Source organism: Helicoverpa armigera, chromosome 18, assembly GCF_030705265.1.
Source record: "Helicoverpa armigera isolate CAAS_96S chromosome 18, ASM3070526v1, whole genome shotgun sequence".
NCBI classification, from domain to species: Eukaryota; Metazoa; Arthropoda; class Insecta; order Lepidoptera; family Noctuidae; genus Helicoverpa; species Helicoverpa armigera.
In genome coordinates, this window is record NC_087137.1 from 7,756,787 (window position 1) to 7,779,312 (window position 22,526).

General features: G+C 34.7%; 1 protein-coding gene across 2 annotated transcripts in view; it reads right to left on the reverse strand.

Annotated features, from left to right (window-relative positions):
* The window catches only part of LOC110379197 (neuropeptide CCHamide-2 receptor), a 90,449-nt gene that overhangs the window by 14,484 nt on the left and 53,439 nt on the right, over positions 1–22,526 (reverse strand). For both annotated transcript variants that reach the window (XM_064039221.1, XM_064039220.1), the window contains exons 2-4: positions 2,130–2,345; positions 808–1,027; positions 182–345 (exon numbers count right to left, since the gene is read on the reverse strand). In XM_064039221.1, the coding sequence (XP_063895291.1) occupies positions 182–345; positions 808–1,027; positions 2,130–2,338 (593 nt within the window). In that variant the 5' untranslated portion in view covers positions 2,339–2,345. The remainder of the gene's footprint in view (positions 1–181; positions 346–807; positions 1,028–2,129; positions 2,346–22,526) is intronic.

Genomic DNA, 22,526 nt, shown 5'->3' on the forward strand with positions numbered 1-22,526 from the left:
AAAGCATAACTGTTATTTATTTGATAATTCAAACTCACCACAGATCATTAGTAACCAGCTAAACCACTAATCACCGTATCAATACCAAAACTAGTACACTAAAACCAATTGCTCAGCCACCGTACCTGCAAACACTACACAAAAACCAATCTTACGACCTAGAAAACAAAGTTCAAATTACTTCGGGTAGCTGTCCCATCCGAGCGGGAAAGGTGTGCAATACACTATAGTGACATTAGGCCTTATTTGCACAGTCACTGTGTTCGAGAACAGCGCTGCAGGTGCCGCGAAGATAAGCGCTGCAGCCCATATGAAAGTTGCACAAACCAGGGGTAGTTTGCGGAGCTGAAAACAAAGCTTCAAGTCAGTCAAACTTCGTAGTGTGAGCTATTAAACTGTGAACTAGTTATACGTGTTTGTTTGTAGTTAATGCTTTATTATTTTGTTAAGATGTAGTTGAGTATGTATTTAGTAAGATGTCTATAATTAGACTTTCCCAGAAAGCACTTGTTTGTATTTTTTTTTGTTGCAGCTTAAAATAAGCACATGTTATGTTTCAATGAACAAGTTTTTTTAGGTCAGGTATTTTCTCTTTGTGGCTCTACATACATATATTTACTAAAAACTTAATCTTATTTTCAATGATCAATCTCAAATAGGTACCTTATAACCGACACCGTTCCGGAATAAGACACCTATTTTCCGTTACATTCTTCGACGGACACAAACTCATCGTTCTTTCGAGAAAAATACATCTTTCCCCAATAACATCGATAGCAAAATGTAATAAAATTTCAATTTGCTCACCTGGAGTCTTCTAAAGGGATTTACAATAGCACAGTATCTTTCTGCGGATAATGCCGTGAGAGTGAACACTGATACTCCGATGCTGACATCTTTCCCCGCTTCGGAGATACGGCAGATCAGCTCTCCCCATGGCCAGGACTCCAGCGTGTATATTATTGAGACGAACGGCACACATATCAGGATTACTAGAAGGTCTGCTAGGGCTAAGGAGAATATGTACCTGTAGAAGGTCGTGACATTAAATCATCGATATAAAATCCTCTATAACTTTTACTCCATTATAATCTTGTTTTACAAACTGACGTCAGTGAGCAATCAAGAGGATGAATGATGTTACGAGATCGTTATCCGATGATCGGTAATCGGACGCTTGTTAAGTTGCATGAAATATGCAAGTGACACAGTAGCCTTCATATTGGAGGCTGTATGGCTTATAAATTGGTCGTAAATTGTTAAGAAAATGCCTGAAGGAATATATGTTCTAGTTACCACAATAACGACACCATATTTTGTGTTTGCTAGAATGACCGCAATTTACAATATGAAATAGCTAAGGATTGTCTTTATCGAATCATAACTTTCTTCATCAGTAGAGTTTAGACAATAAACTTCATTTTCTTCTGCTTTATATGCCTCTTCCTAATAATGGTTAACAATCCTTCAATAAATGAATGGACTAATAAATTATTAATTAGTTGAAGAACCATTTATTTATGGGGTTCCTTCCTTCCTTTGGAGACAATGGACCACAAAATCTCAAAATAGAATAGAATTAAACTAATATTTCACATTTTCAAGAGACAAAAGTTTTACTTTCCATCGCCCTTTCGATAGGGTAAGATTTATTTGCGGTAATTTCACATACCATAAGGAAGTTTACCGCTTATAAGGGATGTAAGTTGGCTAGTTACCGTACAAACTCGTTAGCTAAAGAAAAGTTGGGCAAAACTTTGAAAATGCAGAGAATAGGCAAAAGATGAGGTGGGAAAATATAACGGCTAATGAGAATTGGTTTTATGAATTACTGGCTGTGTTCCACGGATCCACTTAATCCATCTACGGTGAAAGAAACCACGTAGAATAGTCAGCTATAACTATTATTATGTGTTTCTCACTGTTTTATCTGTGACCTGGCTTAGCCTACTGTACTTGGATAAGATATAGCTGATTTCACCCTAGAATAGTGTACCTAGCTTCTCAACAGAGGAATAATTTTCAAATCGCTTCAGTAGTTTTGGAGTTTTTTTGGGTCCAAAAAACGAAGACAAACGTATTACAGCTGTTCGTTTACATTAATTACACTGTCAAACAAGTAAACTTACGTGTTCGGTGCATTTCTCATGCCCCTGTGCCTGACATACACGATAACCAGGGTCCCATTGCCAAGCACACCGACTATGAAGATGATGGCAAACAGGACTGGCACTATGTATGTCTCCAAGCGTTCTTCGTATGGCGTGTACTCGCTTTCCGTCTGGTTGTCATCGGGACTGTATATGAGGACCGACGTGTTCGGCTGTGCGGTGAACATTTTTGATCTGGGGAAGAAGAGAGAACTGGTTAGAATGAGATACATAATGGTATTTGTCAACGATGTAGATAAAATGCCTGTAAGGCTGTGAGCTAATGTTAAAATTCAACTATTAATCGCCAAGCAATGTATAGATACTAGATAGGTTATAGAAAACCAGCTTAAGTAAACGTAGGATACGGCAACATTTTTTCGTTATGAAACAAATTATTATTTATTATCATTTATCACCAAAAAGTTGGTTTCTTCCAAAGTGCGCCTGCTAAGTATTTTAAAGTCATCTTGGCTAGTCCGTAAAATGTGTAAATTCTGAAAAATTCTCAGCAGCAGGAGAGTTAAAGTTCGCTACATTACTATCGCTACCATCATAATACGAGCAACAAAGTCTGTATGAAACACAGTAAAGTATTATGATATAGTCTTGCTTGCATGTTACAATTTTCCTTTATATTAGGCGTTTGGTTTAGATGGAGTATTTGGGCAATTTTAGTATACCTTGATTTATGAAATCCTTTCATTAATTTACAATCTCATTTTTTATGTTTTAACTAGATCACAATATATCCAATCACCAATATTGCCGATATCATATTTTCTTTCAAACTCCCATTCTGTTCAATTAAAATAATAATTTCCTATATGGTCATTCACATTAATAATAAGTCCTTCATTTATAATTATGCAACTTACTATCCATGAAATTAAGATCAAAATCAAATGAGAACTCCCAGCAAAGTCATTCAACTATAACTATGTGACATAATTCACATACAGCTGTAGTCTACGATGTCCCACGTCCCATTGGCTATTCAAATTTGACCCAGAAAGCTCAAACTTCATGCAGATTGAGGGGAACCACTTAAGGAAGGACTGCCCCAAAAAGATCAGCCGTTTTGACTAAACGTATTGACAGGTCGGCTTTATAAATATCAATGAGGATGAGTCCATTACTGCCAATAAAAATATTTAATATTAGGTTCCTTAGATAGATTTTTTTACTATTCAAACTTTCTTGTTTTTTTCTTGAATGCAATATTGTAAATATTTAAAATCATTTATTATTTTAACAGGTTCAGTTTATGTACATATTTACATGACGTAAAAAAAGCCTTATTAACTAAAAAAATTTTTTACTTAAGTTTTAACGTACAAGAGGCGTGTAGGGAAGTATTTATCATTTCTTCATATCTTTTGAATTTACTTCAAATAGAAAATGGAGCTCTATCCTATTGCTGCTTTTTCTTTAGTTCGAGTTTGAATGTTTTGTTATAAAGTTTAATAAGTACTCTTAAGTAAGATTTTATACTATTTTTTACGGTATCTTACACATGTAAATACGAATGTTTGAATTAACTAATACCACGAGCTAAAGCAATACAAACACAAATTCGCAATAAAATTAAGCCCAACAGCCTGTAAACCGCACAACGTTTTCATAACTGAACCAAAACTTTAATTAAACTAAAAACAACAGCAAAACATTAAGTGTCTAGACACAAAATATCATTGTGCATTTAAATTGAGTCGCAGTGCTTGTTATGCGACACCCGCATACGGGCCGAGGTAGGCACCCTGCGGCACTCCTAGCATTTGTCGTGGTGTAGAAGCTCTGTTTACGTAAATCAGTTTCACAAACGTTGTGGATTCATTACGTGAACCCCTACAATATATTCTCGATTCAATCTAGAAAACGTTATCGAAAGAACTGAGAAAACTCAGTACAAAAATAAAATCTATACGAAAGCTTACCCATTCAAACGCTCATGAAAAGTTTTTAATGAGCGCAAGCAACTGAACTTTATTAAAAAGGTTCGCAGGTAACGTACCGGACTGGACGGTATGTTTTTTATGGAAAAAAGAAAAGTTCAATATAGAGTTTTCTTAAGTGAGTTTCCTAGTTATACTTTAAAGTTGGACTGGGAAAAGTGAACTTTGCTATCTGGTTTTAGATGCAGTAGTTAAGAGTCATTAGTAAGATCAAATGGTTTGAAATACCTATGCAATTTTTTAACGAGACCATCATCTGTATTGACCATTTTACACTTCAGAATATTAGTTTTTTTTTTTTTTTATCTCATCGATAGTTTTTTTAATTGCAGGACATCTAGTTTGCAACAGAATAAAATATTTTTTATTTCATCCGTGCTTTTTATATAAGTAGCAGTTTCACATTCAAAGGCTTTTCAAGCAATAATTCATACTATTGACTCAGATCCCTACTCTACAAGGGTCAAGAGTAAATACTTAACTACAAAACGATAGGTCTCATTCATCAAACATGAGCGGAACTCGAACCCACGCTACAACGCCCACGATACCAATATCAAAGGAATAATAAAAAAATGCTCAAAAATATGACAGTGCGAAGCTTCGCGTCCATATTGTCGACATACCAATAGTTATTGGCTACGGGTCGTTATGGTACGAGCCATTTGTTTTAGTTTGGTGGTTGACTTTTAGGAGACATGTGAGTCAAATAAATAACTGGATTTTATATTTGTTGACTGTTGAAATACTTGATTTTTAAGATTCCAGACATGTGGGACTGTCAAATAAATAACTGGATTTTATATTTGTTGAAATATTTGATTTTCTTATATTGTTCTTATATTTCTCAATTCCCGTATTTGTTTAATGTTCAATATCAAAACCCAATATTTTTAGAGCTTCCTTAATAGTAAGAGATATTTGGGGATACAGTGTTTTTGCATATAAATACATAAGTATACTTGCAAGTTTATAGTCTTTCCTACAGCACACAAATGCTTTTAAATACCTATTCGAGAAATAATGCCATATTTACACTATTTCCTATGAAGATCACGTCATCGTTTAAAAGTCCCACCTTTAAATATTTTCATGTCCTTTCTAAGCAAACTACTTACTTATCGGCGACAAGTTGGCGGCAGTTCTAATAAACACCTAGCCTTCGTTTCATCGCGTATGTTCGAGTATGACGTCACAATACCTGTAGACTGTGATACAGTCAGTGTCAAAAGTTGTTGAACAAATCAAAATTTTCAAAGCTGCCTAACAAGGTAGAGGGTTATCATTTCTTCAGAACACAAACGCCAAAGTTTGCTCATCATCCTTAACTTCAAAAATAGTAGATGAATGCTCAGGTAAGGTATCTAAGACGAGGTGTTTAGCAGTTTTGAAAATTTTGATTTGTTCAAATACTTTTGACGCTGATTGTACAAGCAAAGCTTCCCTGACCTTTATACAAGCGTAGGGGTAAGTGCGTCAGATTGCAACTCGAATAGGCTGTAAAATTAATAGCTTCATGTAGCGAGTATTAATCGAGTGTAGGTTTTCATTAACTGGAAGTGATTGAGAATTGTTGGGAATCTGTGGTAGGTATATCTATGAGAATAATTACAATAACGTACTTCATTGTAACAGACAATGTTGAACTGAATCTGATATCGAAAATCCGTAGGTGTTGAACTAGTTTACGCAGCCTAATAAATGTTATACCTAATTATTTTAATATTTTGTGATTACACGTAATTATTATTTTGGGTCAAAACATCTACAGATAGCTAGACTTCAGGTTTAAGAGGCTTAAGAAATCTGGGGGCACGGCAGTGCCCCTGCCAAGTCTCGAGCAAAACGGGCACGGCCGTACCATCTTTTCTCGAAGCGATTCGCGGCTGTTTCGCCCCTCCTATATCTTCGACGTGGACAAAGCTAGGAGTTTAGGTTTTCGGTGAATAATAGTAGGCATTAGAACAAGCTTAAGTTCGAAATTACATGCCGATTGAATTAATAGTTTAGGAGTTACGGTCGATCAAAGTTACACCATTTTGTCACTCACTGACTCACTGATTCACTGACAGATCATCAAAAATCTAAGGTACTTCTAGCAGACTTAGAAACTTCAAATTTTACACCAAGATAGGTCATTAGCCACATATAAAGGAAAAATTATAAAAACATTAAAAAATAATATGCCATAGAAAACAATTTTATATTTGCGGTTTGGCAAGAACATTATGTATGGATTTTGACTGCATTGTTAACTTTGTTCGTTGTTTAAGTACCTATTCAATTGGATGAATACATACATAGAATAGAAAAGAATAATATAAATGTAATACATAGACTATCATTAATACAAATTAATAAATAAAGTTCATAATTCATTAAATTAATAAAGCTAAAACTCCATTGTATTGCGATAAATATTGTATGCGCGCTCGATAGATGGCGTTGTACCTGTCTGAATCGCGCTATGGTTTCGTTACAAAGCGCAGTCTAAGTAGTACTTCAAAATAATTCGATAAATTTCATTTGATAGCGCCACCTGTCTATGAAAAACAATTTCGAAACTAAAAAATATTGTAGTGATAACTGATATTCGGAGAACTTTACGTGTTATTTAGTTTAGTTTAGCTAGTTATAGTTTGTAAGTTAGTAGATATATATTTATTTAGTTAGTTATTTATTATACATATATATATATAAGTTTAAGCCCTATTAATATATTGTTATAGTAGTAATTGTAAATATAGTGTAATGGAACGTGAAAAAAAGGAAGAAATACACTTACAAAAAATAAATGAGATCCCACCAAAAACATTAAATGTAAAAAAAATGCCAAGTCTCTCGATGCAGTCTTTCCATCGTAAAAAGTTTTGAGATCTCATAGAAGCCAAGTCCTATTCAAAATATTTTGTAGTTATAAATCAACATTTAGTAATTGTATCAATAGTTTTCTTTATATTATAATTATAGTGACTTGGCAATGAGCACAAATTAAAAGCTGCTTGCTGCCTGGAATTATGTGCAAATATTACTGACGAGACCAGTGATCAGATTTGTTATGTGTGAATCATGATGGTCACTACCGACTACATGCTCCAATACAATAATTAAGAATACCTTACGGGCCATCGCTTAAGAAAGTAAATGAATCGAGAGTACACTAAGACTGACTGCCGTTGCCGAAATTCGGTTGGGACGACACGGATAAACCAAAAGAAAATTAAATCCAAATATGCCGTTTTATTTGTTTCTTCTTGTGCTCATTGCCAAGTCACTATAATTATAATATAAAGAAAACTATTGATACAATTACTAAATGTTGATTTATAACTACAAAATATTTTGAATAGGACTTGGCTTCTATGAGATCTCAAAACTTTTTACGATGGAAAGACTGCATCGAGAGACTTGGCATTTTTTTTACATTTAATGTTTTTGGTGGGATTTAAATTGGTCTCGGATAGAAGAAGATCATGTGATCAAATGACGGGAGTGGAAACGCACCTGATGAGTGACAGTAGGTACATCATTATTATCAAAGAACAATAAAACATTAATAAAAATGTAATTGGCATGACCCATGACGCGTAGTGATGTATTCTAAAGGTAGAATTCCGTCCATCGCGACATCGTAGGACGCGCGCGGCTTACGACAGTTGTCGGCCGCGCGCGACAATAGTCAACCTATGAAAATGTATGGCACCGCTGCCGAAGTCCGCGACAGTCGCGCGCGGCCGACGAATTTCGTAAGCCGCGCGCGGCATTGTCTTGAAATTAGTAGATTTTGTTCGTCCGTCCCCTCTAGTCGACATGCTAATTGATATCCTTGAAGAAGAGGAGGATGACGTGCTGCTGTATTATAAAAATAGATTACCAATCGACCCTATCTTTAAAAAGTAGAAATGACGAAGGATAGTACCAAATACTGATTCAAAAGCATTTGAATTGTAATGAAAACCGAAAGGAAGTTTTACCGACTAAATAGAAAACAATTCAATTCTGGATTTACTAAGATTCTATAGCGCTAGACTATGTTGAGATGCGTACAGCCGCGAGCGGCTCACGAAATTCGTCGGCCGCGCGCGACTGTCGCGGACCACGGCAGCGGCGCCATACATTTTCATAGGTTGACTATTGTCGCGCGCGGCCGACGACTGTCGTAGGCCGCGCGCGGCTGCGTCAGCCGCGACCCACGGAATTCTACCTTAAACCGAGATAAATTGACGATATTTTGTTTCAAAACACGATACGGCCTGTAATGGCTGGATTCGACAATTTATCAAATTGCTTTTAGTTTTTTGTATTAGATTTATTGAGGTACCATAAAATGTACTGTCCAATATTGGAGTGCTGTACTTACTAGATAAATCTATATTCTGACAAAAACTATACTTTTCATGTTGTGACGTAAATATTAGAATGTTGTTAGCCCAATTTTTTGGGCTTTGTTTTTAGTCTATTTTTGGATCACGAAATTACTTTCACCGTTCTTTTAAAAAAGCTCATATTTTGTTGCGTCCTTCCATTTGTTATAATACAAATATTCTTTGCTAATAGGACATTATTTATAATTAACCTTATTTTGTGTTCCTTAAATTCTGTTAGGCAGCAAATAAGACAATAAACTTAGGTCTTCATAATTTTGTAAGGCACTAATGTTTTTTGTGACCTAAAACTGTGACATTTTGATACCTCATTCTTTTCGCTTTAGGCATAATTATTATTGTAGGTTCCACAATATATACTGAACACAGTTTATTATGAAAAATAAATTGAAGAAACTACCGGTACCGTTAATGAAGAAGAAAATACGTTGAACGTCTAAAATAATTGATGATATCAAACTTATAATTATTAGGCTTCTCACAAGCACAATAAAAAATGGACAGTAACTTTCAGACTAACAACAATGTTGTATCTTGAGAAGGCAACCCAAGATTTTGAAACGATAAAAAGTTGACAACTCCTGTTAGAACAAAATATTTGTTCAACAAACTTGTTAAACTAGTAACATACTCACAGTTCCTAGCCCCACTAATTCAACAGACGTACTCAAACGTTTAAAAAAGGAATCCAAATAAAAACATGGCGGAATTCAATTTCTGCAAACCAACAACCCAACGGATTACCGTTGCAAGCACCCCACTACGCTACGCTACGCAAAGGCAATTTTATTACCACCGTCCGGCCATACTACTAAACAAACTAACATAAGACGCACATCCACTTAGATTATTTTATATGGCGGTCGTAAAAGGCGATATAGAAAGGCGAGAAAAGCATATAATATGTTATTCCCTAATGACAGCACATTGGGATCATTATTTTCCTTCATCAAGAGGTTATTAGGGCGAAATCTCCATTTAATCGTTTTCTGTAACGGGTTAAGGAAGAGGGTCGTGTTTATTTAGTATTGGGTATTTTGGGATATTTGGGGATATTAGCATGTTATAGGAGATTTGAATGGAGAGAGAATCTCAAAGATTCTCTGTTGCCTCCGTCAATTGTTTCTCGGGTCTAGACTCTAGACTGTTCCATTGTTAGTGAAATGTTTTCCTCCACAATGATCAGTGGTCACATCAGTTTAGCCGCATTTGTAATGTCACATATTGTATGCATTATATTTACCTTAAGAATTACTTTGGATACTTTTGTCCAATTAGTCTGTGTTGCATATAAATGGAACTCAAAAATATCCTCACACACACACACGTTACTTTATCCTTATTTTCCTTAATTTTTCAAATATTGACGTGAATCAATCAGGATTTTTATGACAGCGGAAAATCTGTTGCCGGCTCTGTTTCGGATATATCGCTAGTGTTTTTTTTTTTATAGATACAAGATGAAGTGACAGACTATAACGTCAATTATCGTTATATCGTAGATTTTGCTAACTTAATAAAATGCTCGATAATTTCTTGACATGTCACGGGGCTCCTTTTTTGTGTGGTTTAAAAAAATCTAATAATGTTAACCTTATCCGATTAGGGGTGCCATGAAACACGACCTTTTAATTAAAATAAGAGTATTTCATGTAGTGCAAAAATCTATGTTAAGGTTATGAAATGTACTCTCTATCTTTTGTATGTACGATAGCACGCTATTAAAAAGAGCGGCTTCGCGATTGATCCTTGACTTTTGGTTCAACTGTTAAAAACATCTGAACATTGCTTAAAAAGTATACTTTTTACAAAACAGTTAAAACTTATCCAAGATTATGTTCACTAAAGATCCAATTATCATATCCATTGAAACTACAAATAAATATAACTCAGGCTTAATTCCGCCATTTTGTATATTACCCGGGAATCATGTTACTTGAACAATGTAATTGTTTTGGGCCACTGTTCTCTTTGTCGCTTAAACAATTTGGGACGTTGTAAAATCAAATTGTTGCCTTTTGTTGAAATAAGTGTAATGCTGTCCTGTCACTTAATAGCTTAGATTTACGTTAACGACATATCAATTGTCAGTGTTTACCGTAATTGTATAAGTAGATATGTTATTTTAGCGAAAGAATTTAGATATCTAATAATCACATACAATCATATAATCTCCTATAATCAGAAAATCTTCTTAGTTGGAACTTTCTGTCTGCATTATGCAACTTTTAAATTCGAATTTTATGTGTGACTTCATATATATCCCATCACAGTCCAACACAAATCATTGCACATTATATCCACAAGCCTTTAAAATTTAAAGCTTTTTTATTTCTTTATAAAATTCACAGACATATCTCACATAAAATGAATACTTTTCATATGATGATGATAAGTCAAAGCCAATGTACGATTTATGTTTTTTCTTGTAGATAACATTAGATATTGTTACTACATATTCTTTTACCTGTAAAGGTTCAGTCAGTTAGTATACTTAGCGATACCCTTTGTCATGAATCTTACGTGCAGCAGTTTCTGAGTTAATTGTGAATAGACGAACTAACCACGAGCGGTGGAGGATTTTGTTTTGTAATAAGTATTTCGTGACAAACAGCCAATAACCAGAATACACCAATAACAGTTTGGCACTTGTAATCCCAAAATATGAACACAAAAGCTTGACGACATAAAAGGCGGACGCATTACGAGTTGTTTCTAAAAGGAATTCCTAGCAATATATTACTGCGATTGTCACAATAAATTACATTTTCTTACTAAGCAAATTACATAAAAGGCCTTGATAAATAAATCAAGCCAATCGATCAGCAATCGGATATGTGGCGGTGACAAATTAAATTGAAGCCTGTGCCACCCTTTAGTACCAGCACACTGAAGACTAAAAAGTCGGCTGATAGTTTGACCCGATGTTCATTTTTGTAATATATAGAGTTCCATTTGCAATGTACAACTTTATCAGCCTACTATTGCTATGTAACCGAGTGTGAGGACATATTACCGTCTCAAAAAGAGTGTCCATGGAGTTTCTTGCCGGCTCTTCTGAGACCAACTTTTTGGAACCGTGCAACTAGTTTGACGTTTCACTGGAGCCTGTAAAAGCCTATTTTAAATAAATACCTTACGATTTTGACTATGACGGTTGGCCATGTTTTTTAAAGGAAATCGTGGATTCAATCAAAGTTTTCAGTAAGTCTGATACCAGCTAAATAATTGATCCTTGCAACATGCGCACTACCATTCATCTTCATACTGATTTATGAGCCCAAAAAACTATTGGCCGACGAAAAGTTTACAGTCTGCAGCACACTTATTGAAAGCCAGTTCCTTTGTATAAATTGTATTAAACGCTGTGCTGTGAAAAGTTAATAATTTGACATCGGAATTGGGTTGGCTTTTTTCATGTTTTATGTTTCGCTTTTTCGGCTTTTGGGTGTCTGATTTTCTGTTGGTAATTTTTACTGCGGAAATTGGCGCTGATACAATATGTTTTGGTTAGGTTTAAAGGTTATTATTTTTTGTAGCTATTTCCTGCTCCTGTAGTCTAGTTGCGTAAAAGTAGCCTGTGTTGTTGTCACGCTCCAGAGTATTGCTGTACCAAATTTTATTTAAATGTGTTCAGTAGTTTAGGATTGAAAGTACCATATAGAGAGAGTTACTTTCGCATTGAGTAAGGATTCCATTCGGACCAAGTTTTTTTACATTTCTTAAACCGTCTTGCTAATGTCGTTAATTAAATATTTCCTTAATTACATCTTGGACTTCCTCTAGAATGGACTTACAATCTTTTCCCACCAGCATGAGAAAATGTTGATACTAAAGAAGTTTATTTCCTTTATTTTCTTACCTTTCCGCAAACGTTAATTAAGGGTGAAATTTTCATACAGATTCTCTTGCTTATGAAATGAGCTGTCATTTATGTTGACACCAGCTGAGCTCAAACTGACCAACACTGGAAGTTGGCACGTGTTCTAGATATACCTTACAATTTAGAAGTTGTACAATTTCAGGAATGCACCAGTGGATTCTACACTTAATTGTTTTGCCAACATATGTATTTGTAGGTATATAGTACTAGCTTCTGCCAATGCTTTCACTCTTGTCACGTAGAAACTTCTCTTAGCACCGAAATAAAATTTGCCTTCAGCCTTACTCGATAAGTAGTCGAATCGGTCTTTTAGTTTCTAAGATAAGCTCGTTCAAGCAAGCAAACAAACTCTTCAGCTTTATAATATTTATGCCTCATTTCTCAGAAGCGGCATCAAAGAAAGCATTTTTTTTTATATACTGGAAATAGTACTAAACAACATAACATATAAACAAAATAAAGACCTCTAGGAATTAACTGCAAAGGTCGATCGATCAAGATAAACCTCCATACCTCCTTGGATGACCATCCATTTCATACAGAGACGTTTCTGTCCCTCCAAAGCCATGGTAAGCCGTGTGGACTTATATTATATTGTATAAATGATATATGTGGACCAAAGCCTTGGACTACATTGATCAGTCTTTACAAAGAACACTATGAATTGCATACAGTCTAAGCTTTCAAACTTGGAGATGTTCAAACTAAGAAAAACAATTGACCGGTGCAAAGTAAGACATTTCAAACCGCGCGACAGTTATTTTGGCCCTCGTATTGTGTATGAAAATCCCGCTAGGGTGCAAGGATTCTCATAAAATAACATTTTTTTCGATTAGTTAGCCTTTCAATGCCTTGCGCGAAAGCTGCAGTGTTTTTATCGTGTTTGAGTATCGTAAAGTCACTAGGAACGAATTTCGGAACGCCAGATTTATAGCGCGAGTACTGTAAACATACCTACTCCACAATGTAGAGAAATCAATGATGATATGCATCAGTAATAGCTATGTGTTATAGTTAATAAGGTAACATTGGCTGTAAAAGAAACTGGCATTTAATCACATAGAAACAATCGCAATTTTCCTTCATAAAAATTGATAGCCACGAACGTCACTAACACAATTGTTCGACCAACGAACGCAACCACTGTCTGTCAATTCAAATCAAATTCACAATAGATTTGTTCACGTAAACAGGGTGGTGTCAAAAACAGAAATATTACGTAGGTTGACCATTGTACTGACGTAGCTACAGGGTGTTACGGACGAGTGGACGTGTCGAAAACATTATGACAGACTGGTCCAAGTAGATACGCGGATTGTCAGCGTTGCGGAACATTTGTCATAATTATTGGGTCGTTCACGTTGTGATAGGAATAAGAATTGATAGCAGAGTGGAATGAAATGCGTTAAAATTGTATTTTATTTGACAGGTCCACGTTTTTCTAAAAATGGCCTTTATATTTATACGAGTCAAGTTAAAGCAAAAAATAAATGCCCATAATTGGTCTGAAAATGTACCCAAAGACAGTGTGTCTTTCAAATCCATTCACTTATTGATAGCCATCACATTTACAAAAAGTTTCAAACTCCTTCTTTACTTTCAAGAAAATGAAGTCCTATTTCGTAAGTAAGTATAAAGTAAGTGTTAAGACATTAACAGTACCTAAAGCAGTTAGTACATAATTCGATTCTAATCTCCAAAATTACTGGACAACTTTTGGTATTAACAATTTAATTGCAGCTACTGTATAGTATATTTGAATGGGAACTCTCACAAACTCCTATAATTGGCAACGTTATTCTTAGTTAGTTACAACTTTGTTGAAACGACTTTATCACGGTTTCTGGAGATTTTCAAGACCAATTTACTGCTAGACCACAAGTTTTTTTCAAAACTTCTACCATTTGGAAGTCTTATGGATTTTTTTATCACTTTGTTAGCAGATTTTTAGTTTAAAAGTCAGCTTTATTTAAACATAATCACACCCTAACGTCTAAACACTTACCGCCAGTTGCAAAAAGCTCGTCGAAAAAGAGTCAGCAATGGATTTAAAGAAGCTTTAACTTTAATGGAGCTTTGTGCAACTGACGATAACCCAATTATTTTTTAATTAAAGCAATTGTAAAAAAAAACATAATTTCTTCCTTCTACCACTAATCAGATGCTTATAACACCATATTGGTACATACCTTGTTCAAAAAATCTTAAAATTAATAACGAAACAACGAATTTTACGAGCTCGTAAAGCTCACAGACTCGTAAAAGTAATATGAAATCATTTTTGGCGATAAAACATTATTCTGATTCGGTACATTTGTTAAAAGGGTTCCATTTTCATGTGGAATGTAATCTGTAAACAATATTTCAATTTTATATGTTACACCTTATGTTATTTCTTGGGTATTTGCCTCAGGTGGGCCCACTCATACATGTATCACCCATACATAATATTGATATATTATTTACATGATTGGTATATTATCTACCTACCTTTGTTGTTCCACCCACTTCTTGAGGAAACTACTTCCAACCCTATGTTCATTCTTTTGACTCTCTACCGAATTTCATTTAAATAGTTTGGGGTGAAAGCGTGACAGACGGATAGTAACACTGTCTGTTTTTCCGGCTTTGAAACATTGGAAAACACCTATGTTAGTTATAATATTTTGTATTAATGTTGTAGATAATATTAAAGACAAGTCTATTACTGCAAAATCCTAAAGATTTAAAGTACAATTAAGACAAAAAAGTAGGTTACAAAAATGTAACCTACTTTTTAATGTAACTCAAAACAAACCATCATTTAAATTCAAATAACAGCTTTCTTTGTGCCGTTCTTTATAGCAGAGTCATTAAAACTACGTTTGAACATAATGTAGTGTACAAACGATGTGCAAAGATTAGTGAGCGAGGTCATTACAAATGCAGTCTAATGAAGTGATGGTGCATTCTTTTGGCAGATGAGCGCCCAAATTGTATTATTTGGAAGTAACCTTTCTAAATGAATAAAGGTTTTGTTTTGTGTTTATTTGATTTGCCACTTAAGTTAAGTGTTCAGTGTTAAATTGATATTTTAAAACGTATAAGCTATAGTAATTAGGTAATGTAGGCTTCTGTAGCTTTAAAAACAAGCCCAGATACAAAGTGCAGATAAGAAATGGGAGCTTTCTCGATTTAATACCATACACACGTAAAATGCTTTATGCGTCTGAAAACGTACAAATTACGCTTCGCATACCAGAGACATGCTTACTTTCAACGTAGTTTTAATGCACACATGTCCCATGCATAAGCTTATGCACATTCATATGAAGACCGTGTTCATGTATGTACTCTACACTTATAAAGTAGGTCTAATGTACCTCTGTGTAGGTCTGTGATAGTCTAGTTCTGTCGTAATCTTCAGGTTAAGGTTTACCTACTTAGGTAAATATGCCGCCGGGTGCTGTCTGGTCGGATGTTTAGTGTATGATAGATTTCTTTATACCCATTTATGAAGATGAAGCATTTATCTCGAACGTGCAACATTATGTATACTTCTTGGGATGGAATATCAAAGAGTATCCAATTCCGCTTGATTGAAAGAAAATGGGGCCAGTTTTCTTTATTAAAGAATCTTTCTGAAAACATCAGATCAGACTCCAAGAATGATGATAGCTTGGAAGATGTAAAAAAATGAATTTAAGCGCATATTACTATTTCATCGGGTTATATTTGCGTCAAACCTTGTAGGAAAATTTCCAATTTATAGAAATGTCAAGCAGTGTAATCGATTTTCTAATGGCGAGGATCTCGGTATAATATTTTCATAAAATATCGCATTAGAATATTGAACCGTTGGCGATATGCTAAAACTTCATGCTATCGTAGATCGCATATTTTGTAACTGCCTCTTAAGGCCGATGTGAGAGACAATATTTTAATAAAAATCTTCGAGAGAAGCATAATGAGGAAAGCACAACACAGGCATATTAGGTGCGAGGTTATTTTTATATAGGTAAAACATTTCAACAGAGGTATTCAATTAATAATTAAAAAAAAAACACACAGATAGGAAGTGTATTTTCTTCTTTTCCAAGGTACAATCTAGCAAATGTCTTAATTTTTTCAGCAGTTTTAGTGCAAAAGCAAACAAAGTCACTCTACATAACATTTATAACGGTAGATAATAATGATTACCGATGATAGCAGTCGTTTAACAATTCTAAACAAAACTTCCTCTACCTCAAACTTTAACTTCACATTAATAAAAATAAGACAGGAAAGTGACCTACAATTTTCCTAAAATCCACCTCTAAATTCCCGTGTAAGGAAATATAAACTGTTTAGTGAAAATCCCTCGCTACGAGATAAGCCTATCGCATAGCATTCTGGTTAAAATAAATGACTGTGCATAAAGTCTAGTTGACAAAGCTTTAACGATGCCACACGATATTCGAGACCGCTTTGATTATGATAAAGTAGATGCTTCTCTGGTATTTTGTGGTATAATAATTTGTGCATCATTATGAAATTTTATGTGAAGTGGCTGTAAAATCTCTAAAAATAAAAGGCAACTTGACTTTTATCTAGTTGCAGGATATCATTACATAATTCGACTGGACTCCTTTACAATCGAAATAATTCATAGGTGCTATAGGACTGACAAACATAACTACAATTGTCATGTCATAATGCATATTCTCTTAAAATTATTTCAACAATGATAAAATTCGAATAAATAACAATATTTCTTCTTATAACAGCTATTTAAAATTATGTAAAAGAAACGTGATTACGTATCGTATTCGCATCACCTTTGATCGATAATTTGTAAGTACCTAAAAACACAGCTATAACAATTTACAGAAATGCTCAGTTACAGAACTGCGCTCCACAGACAAAGAAGACGAATGTAAGACCCGAGAACAATGAACTACATATAAGTATAGCCCCATCTCTCTATCAACTCTCATTGTCTTGTCACTTCCAGTAGTCTTCCGCAAAATTACATCTGGGGCGTTCTCTGATTGTTGGGGAAATCTCCAGATAATTTGTTTTGGAACTTTGATTGCTGTGCAGAAGTCATCGCTTTTCTTTTAAAAGAAAAAAGTTTTCGAAAAATTTAATCTTCGATGGAATTGGAATTGAGAGTGTCTTTTGAAATAAGTAATGACTTTGGTTTATTTCCTATTAGATTGATGTTATGTTGGCTTGTTGACAGCAACAAAAGCAATAATCTCTCGTTTTGTGTCAGTATAAAATATATTTGAGAACAGACTAATACATAGTTATGTTTCGCTACATACGACATCTATAAACGGCTTTCAATGTAATAGATAGAATCTTATTATTCACATGAAGCTTCACAGTTTGTAACTTCAGCATTCATTGGACGGTAAAAGGAATATCCTGTCTCCATAACAGATAATATTCTTTTAAATTCAACTGCAATTTTCTAACAAAGTCTGACAGCATTCAATTGAAACCGAAACGGTCTAACAATTCAGACAACTGCTTTGTTATCCACAAAACGTCTCGAAATTCCTTAAAAATATTACAACTTTTCTTTGTGAAAATACGTAAATAAAAAGCTTACAGATGAATAAGGTATGTAATAATAAAATGTTAGGTACTTACATTCATAAAAGATGGGTACTATTCAATTTCGAATATCTTATAGATCCCTATACCTATTTTTTAGTGCTTTTGTAGATTAGGACTATCATACGACCCTTTGTACCTAGTTGGATTTCTTGGGAACTAGCTTACTAACATACCAGAATATTTTATGAGGGTAGAATCTAGCTTTTCACGCAGACTTTCTCCCATTTTGTAGATGGCTACATCATGAGCCTATGTACTTAGTCTGAAATAAGATGTCCTCTATGTCCTTTCTCGGGATTTGAGCATATTAATAAATCTGAACACCAAAATATGGACGTATTTGTTACTAAGATGGAATTAAGATTTTCTTAAAAAAATATAAATATTTCTTTTAAGTCAACTGTCGGCCGTCTATAGCGTGCGAGTCCTCTAATGTCTAGTCTAGAGGATAACAGAAGGGCCTCATTTTGCGCTTTCCGAATCCAGAAGTATGTAAGTATCAAAGTCTACTCGCTCCCTAAATTCCTAATGATATCTGTGTAAACGTTGGTCTAGACTCTTAGCCAAGATGCTATAAGGCCATTAGCTAATATGCCTTATCTGAATAAAAACGGGTAAGCACCCACTGCAAATGTCGTCTACTTCGTGTGCCAACTCCTTTTAAGTATATTGGCTTTATGAGAAATTAATTCTGAGGCCTGCCCGGAATGGGCCTTTAGGCCTTTGTCTAAGAGTAAGACTAGGAAAGACAATTTTGAGTTCTACGTATGGAAAAATAATCTGCCTAGCTTTTCTGAACTATGTTGGAGTCGGCTTCTATTCTGTCCGGATGCATGTCAGTACAATAGTATTTTACAAGGTGCGACTGCCTATCTGAATTCCTCAATCCAGTTACGTTCAGTTATAAGGACAGCCCCCAATAACTGTTTGGTAAGACTGTATACGCTTTTTATAAACAGTGGAATCTGGCTTAATGGGCGTGTGTCTATTATAGAGTTTGTTAGTTAGCAATACAGTGCTGAACAGTTGTTTATAAAAAAGTTTATAAAACGCAAATATCGTCACAATTTTCCATTCTAAACCCAAGTTTACACAAAACGACGTGATACTTTTTTCATTGAAAGCGAATACGCTCGTGTATCGTAGGTTTTATAAATAGAGTTTGTTTATTCATGAGCGGGAATGAGTGAAACTCATGCTGAGGAAAAACAAAAGAAACTGAATACAATGAAACGTGTCACATTTCAGACGTTTTGTTGGCTACCAATTATGCAACGAGGATTTTTTTTTAAGTTATGAGAGCTTAAAATATGCATTATGTTACTTAAGTAAGGTCTCATAAGTGCTTAAAGCTTTAAATATTGCCCTAAGTATCTAGTACGATACTTTTAGGTTGATGTCATCTTAACTTCAGCCTTGAAAAAAAAATATAAACAATGAATAAACAAGAATGAAAGCAAGAGTTTTCTTTTGCAACTTTTGAGTTTATTTCCCTGTAATTTTAATGTAGACAGGTGCAGAACATTATTTCATTTAATAAAAATAAATGTATAGGTAGGAATAGAATGGGCATTCAATCGTTTGGTTTGAAAATTACCTTAGAAACTGTCTTGTATTTTGTTTTCTTCTAGAAATATCTTCAAATAACAAGGCGTATTTAATTAACTTATTTTGTAAAACTAAGTTACCTACATGGCTCTGCAAGAAAACGTTAAAATGCAGGAGAGGAGGGAAATGTTGTCAGCCGAAATAAACAAGATTCCAGTGTTGCAACTTTATAACTAAGAAATGGAGCTCTTTGGTTTTATGTTTAATTTAATTGAACAAAGAAATTGTTTCGGTTGCAGAGACGAGTTTTCGCTAAATGCAAATAGTTTTGTATTCCGCATATTGTTCGTATTTAGCTGTATGCAGTTGTGGAATTGTAAAGACTATTTGCAAATGAAGGTATGAAAGCATAGATAGTTAGCTGAATGTAATTTTTTATTCTTCTTACACATAAAAAAAATGAATATGCTTTGTTTGTTAAAAACCTGTTTATGGGGATAAGTTGTGTTATATGTTTTATCACGCTTTATTACGAAACTCGGAAATACCGCTTGCTGAAGCTAGCTTCTCTATATCAGTATGTAGAACTCTATACCAGGCATATGCAAGTATTCAATTATTGGTATCATTTTTCTACAAAAAGAACCCTGGCTGGTGATACATTATTTCAAGCATATATTTACGTTAATTTAAATAACATTTCAAGGAACACCTTACCGCATGTATTAAATCATCATCACTATACGAAAGAGTCGGAAATATAAATAAAAAGACGTGAGAAAACAAACGACCTACTTTTAAAACGGATTTAAGATTTCAACGGAATTCTGCGTTTGAAAACATATTGTGTGTTAACCAAATTTTAATGTAATATAGCTCAAATACTTAAAGTATTTATTATAAGATGATCAATCAAGTCAGTCCTGTGCCTGATCTCTCTCCGGTCGTGTCGGATTACCGTCCCATTGGGTTATGAGAGTGAAGGAATGGGGAGTGCACCTGTGTCTGCGCAAATGCTTGTACACTATAATATGTCCTGCGCAGTTGGCTGATCTGCTTATACAATAACAGCCGCCGTGATCGATAATCGGAACAACATTCGATTCTATTAACTAAACTTGAACAAATGAAGATCTTGGTAATGTGATGTGCGTTTAAGCTACAGTGAGTGTGTTAAGTGGGAATGTGGATGGATTGAGAGAGAGAGCAAGACCGAATAAATATAGATAGATTGCCTGAAAGAGGACATGAATAAAAAGAGAGTTAATATTATGATTGCTGACAATAGAGAAATGTTAGCGAAAAACATAATATTTCGCCAATCCCAAATAAACTTGCCAACCCCAAATAAAATGGATAGGAAGAAGAAAAAACGCTCACACCAAATAGGTGACATTTGAAATCTCACCAACTTCTTGGTAGCTTTGTACCAGTTACACCCACAAGATTCTCGCACGTGCTAGACAAAAGTCCAACTTCACCTTTGCATATACACTTGTATAATCAAGGAACTTTGTACGTAGGCGTATCACGCAGTACACCACGCATATCCTTTGGGCCATGCAACGCTTGCAAGCATGCGGCATAATTTAGTTGTGTAAGGTAGGTAACTACACGTGTTTCTATACAAAATGGCTTGGGATTAGAATGCCATCATCATCTACCTAGCCTTTTCCTAACTGATGATGATGTCATCCTAAACGTCTCCGTCGACGGTGACACCCTGGCATATACCGGTCATTTGGTTTCATTCATGGGCTCGTATATGACTCGCGAAACCAATTTTGCCTTGAACATGCAGTCACAAATAGCACAGTAAAGTTTCCTAACTATTTTAGCATCAGCTTCCAGTATAATTGGATGCAGCTGAGGACTAGATTTTATCGTTCCGTGATTAAATCTAGTCTGACCTCAAGTCGCGGTAAACCGATACCCTTAAGTAAGAATGCATGTCAGATTTTCTGTCTTTGACTACAAGTAACGTTGTCGATCTCATCAATTGGGTTTGCTAATGGCAATTCTATTAAAGATAGGAATTCATAGTATTTCTCTAAAATGAGACCTTACAACTACAATGTCGCTATGTACTTAATCAACACCGGAAAATTTCTGAAGTTAAGTAACATTTTTGAGATTTTCGAATAGCTTACAAACTTCTCTGAAGAGGTTTGGTTTATCGTACCTTGAATACGTCAATTTACATATTTCCTTAAACTCGGAATTTTGACTTTACTTTGATCTGCAAAAAGTAGAGTTAGAAGTTTTCTGACATATTTCCAAACGTCTCTCAAAGCTATTGAGACGCTCTTCAGTTGTAAATATGTTATATTAACTGAAGTATAGATGTAGAAATCGATAGAAACAGAGTTTTCAATACAAAAAGCTCCCAACTGACGAGTAATTATATTTAAAAAAAAGGTTTAAATAACTACATTTTAACGACGGGGTTTTCAGGGTCTAAACCACATTTTCACGGCTACGTTAGAATTAAAATGTAACTCGGAATTCAGTAAAATAGAATTTAAGGTAGATTCAGGTAACAGGCTTCTCGTAATTGGATTCATTCGAAATGAATTAGGAATGTCAGTCGGATAGAACATTAGTGATGAAGGTATTTTTAGTGAGAACACTTGATAGATCTTGCATTCACGGACTATCTGGAGCTATAGAGCCGTGTTTCTTTGTACAATAAAAGCTCCAAAACTACTGAACTTATTTTCAATGTCTTTCACTGTTAGAAAGATACACTTTTCTTGAATTACATTGGTTATATTTTATCTCGATACGGGCAGTATCTAGTTCCCACGGGACGAGTGAAACCGCGGGAGAACGACTAGTTAGAACAAAATTGGTATTTCAAAACATAACTTCTAACTGTACTAAAGATGTAGAAACCTTAACGACATACTTAAGTGCAGAACTGGGCCAAGACGCAAGTTAAACATAAATATGAACAGCAAAATTCCATAAGATTAAACCAGAAAATTCTTAGAAACTAGGGTAATAACGCGGGCAAAAA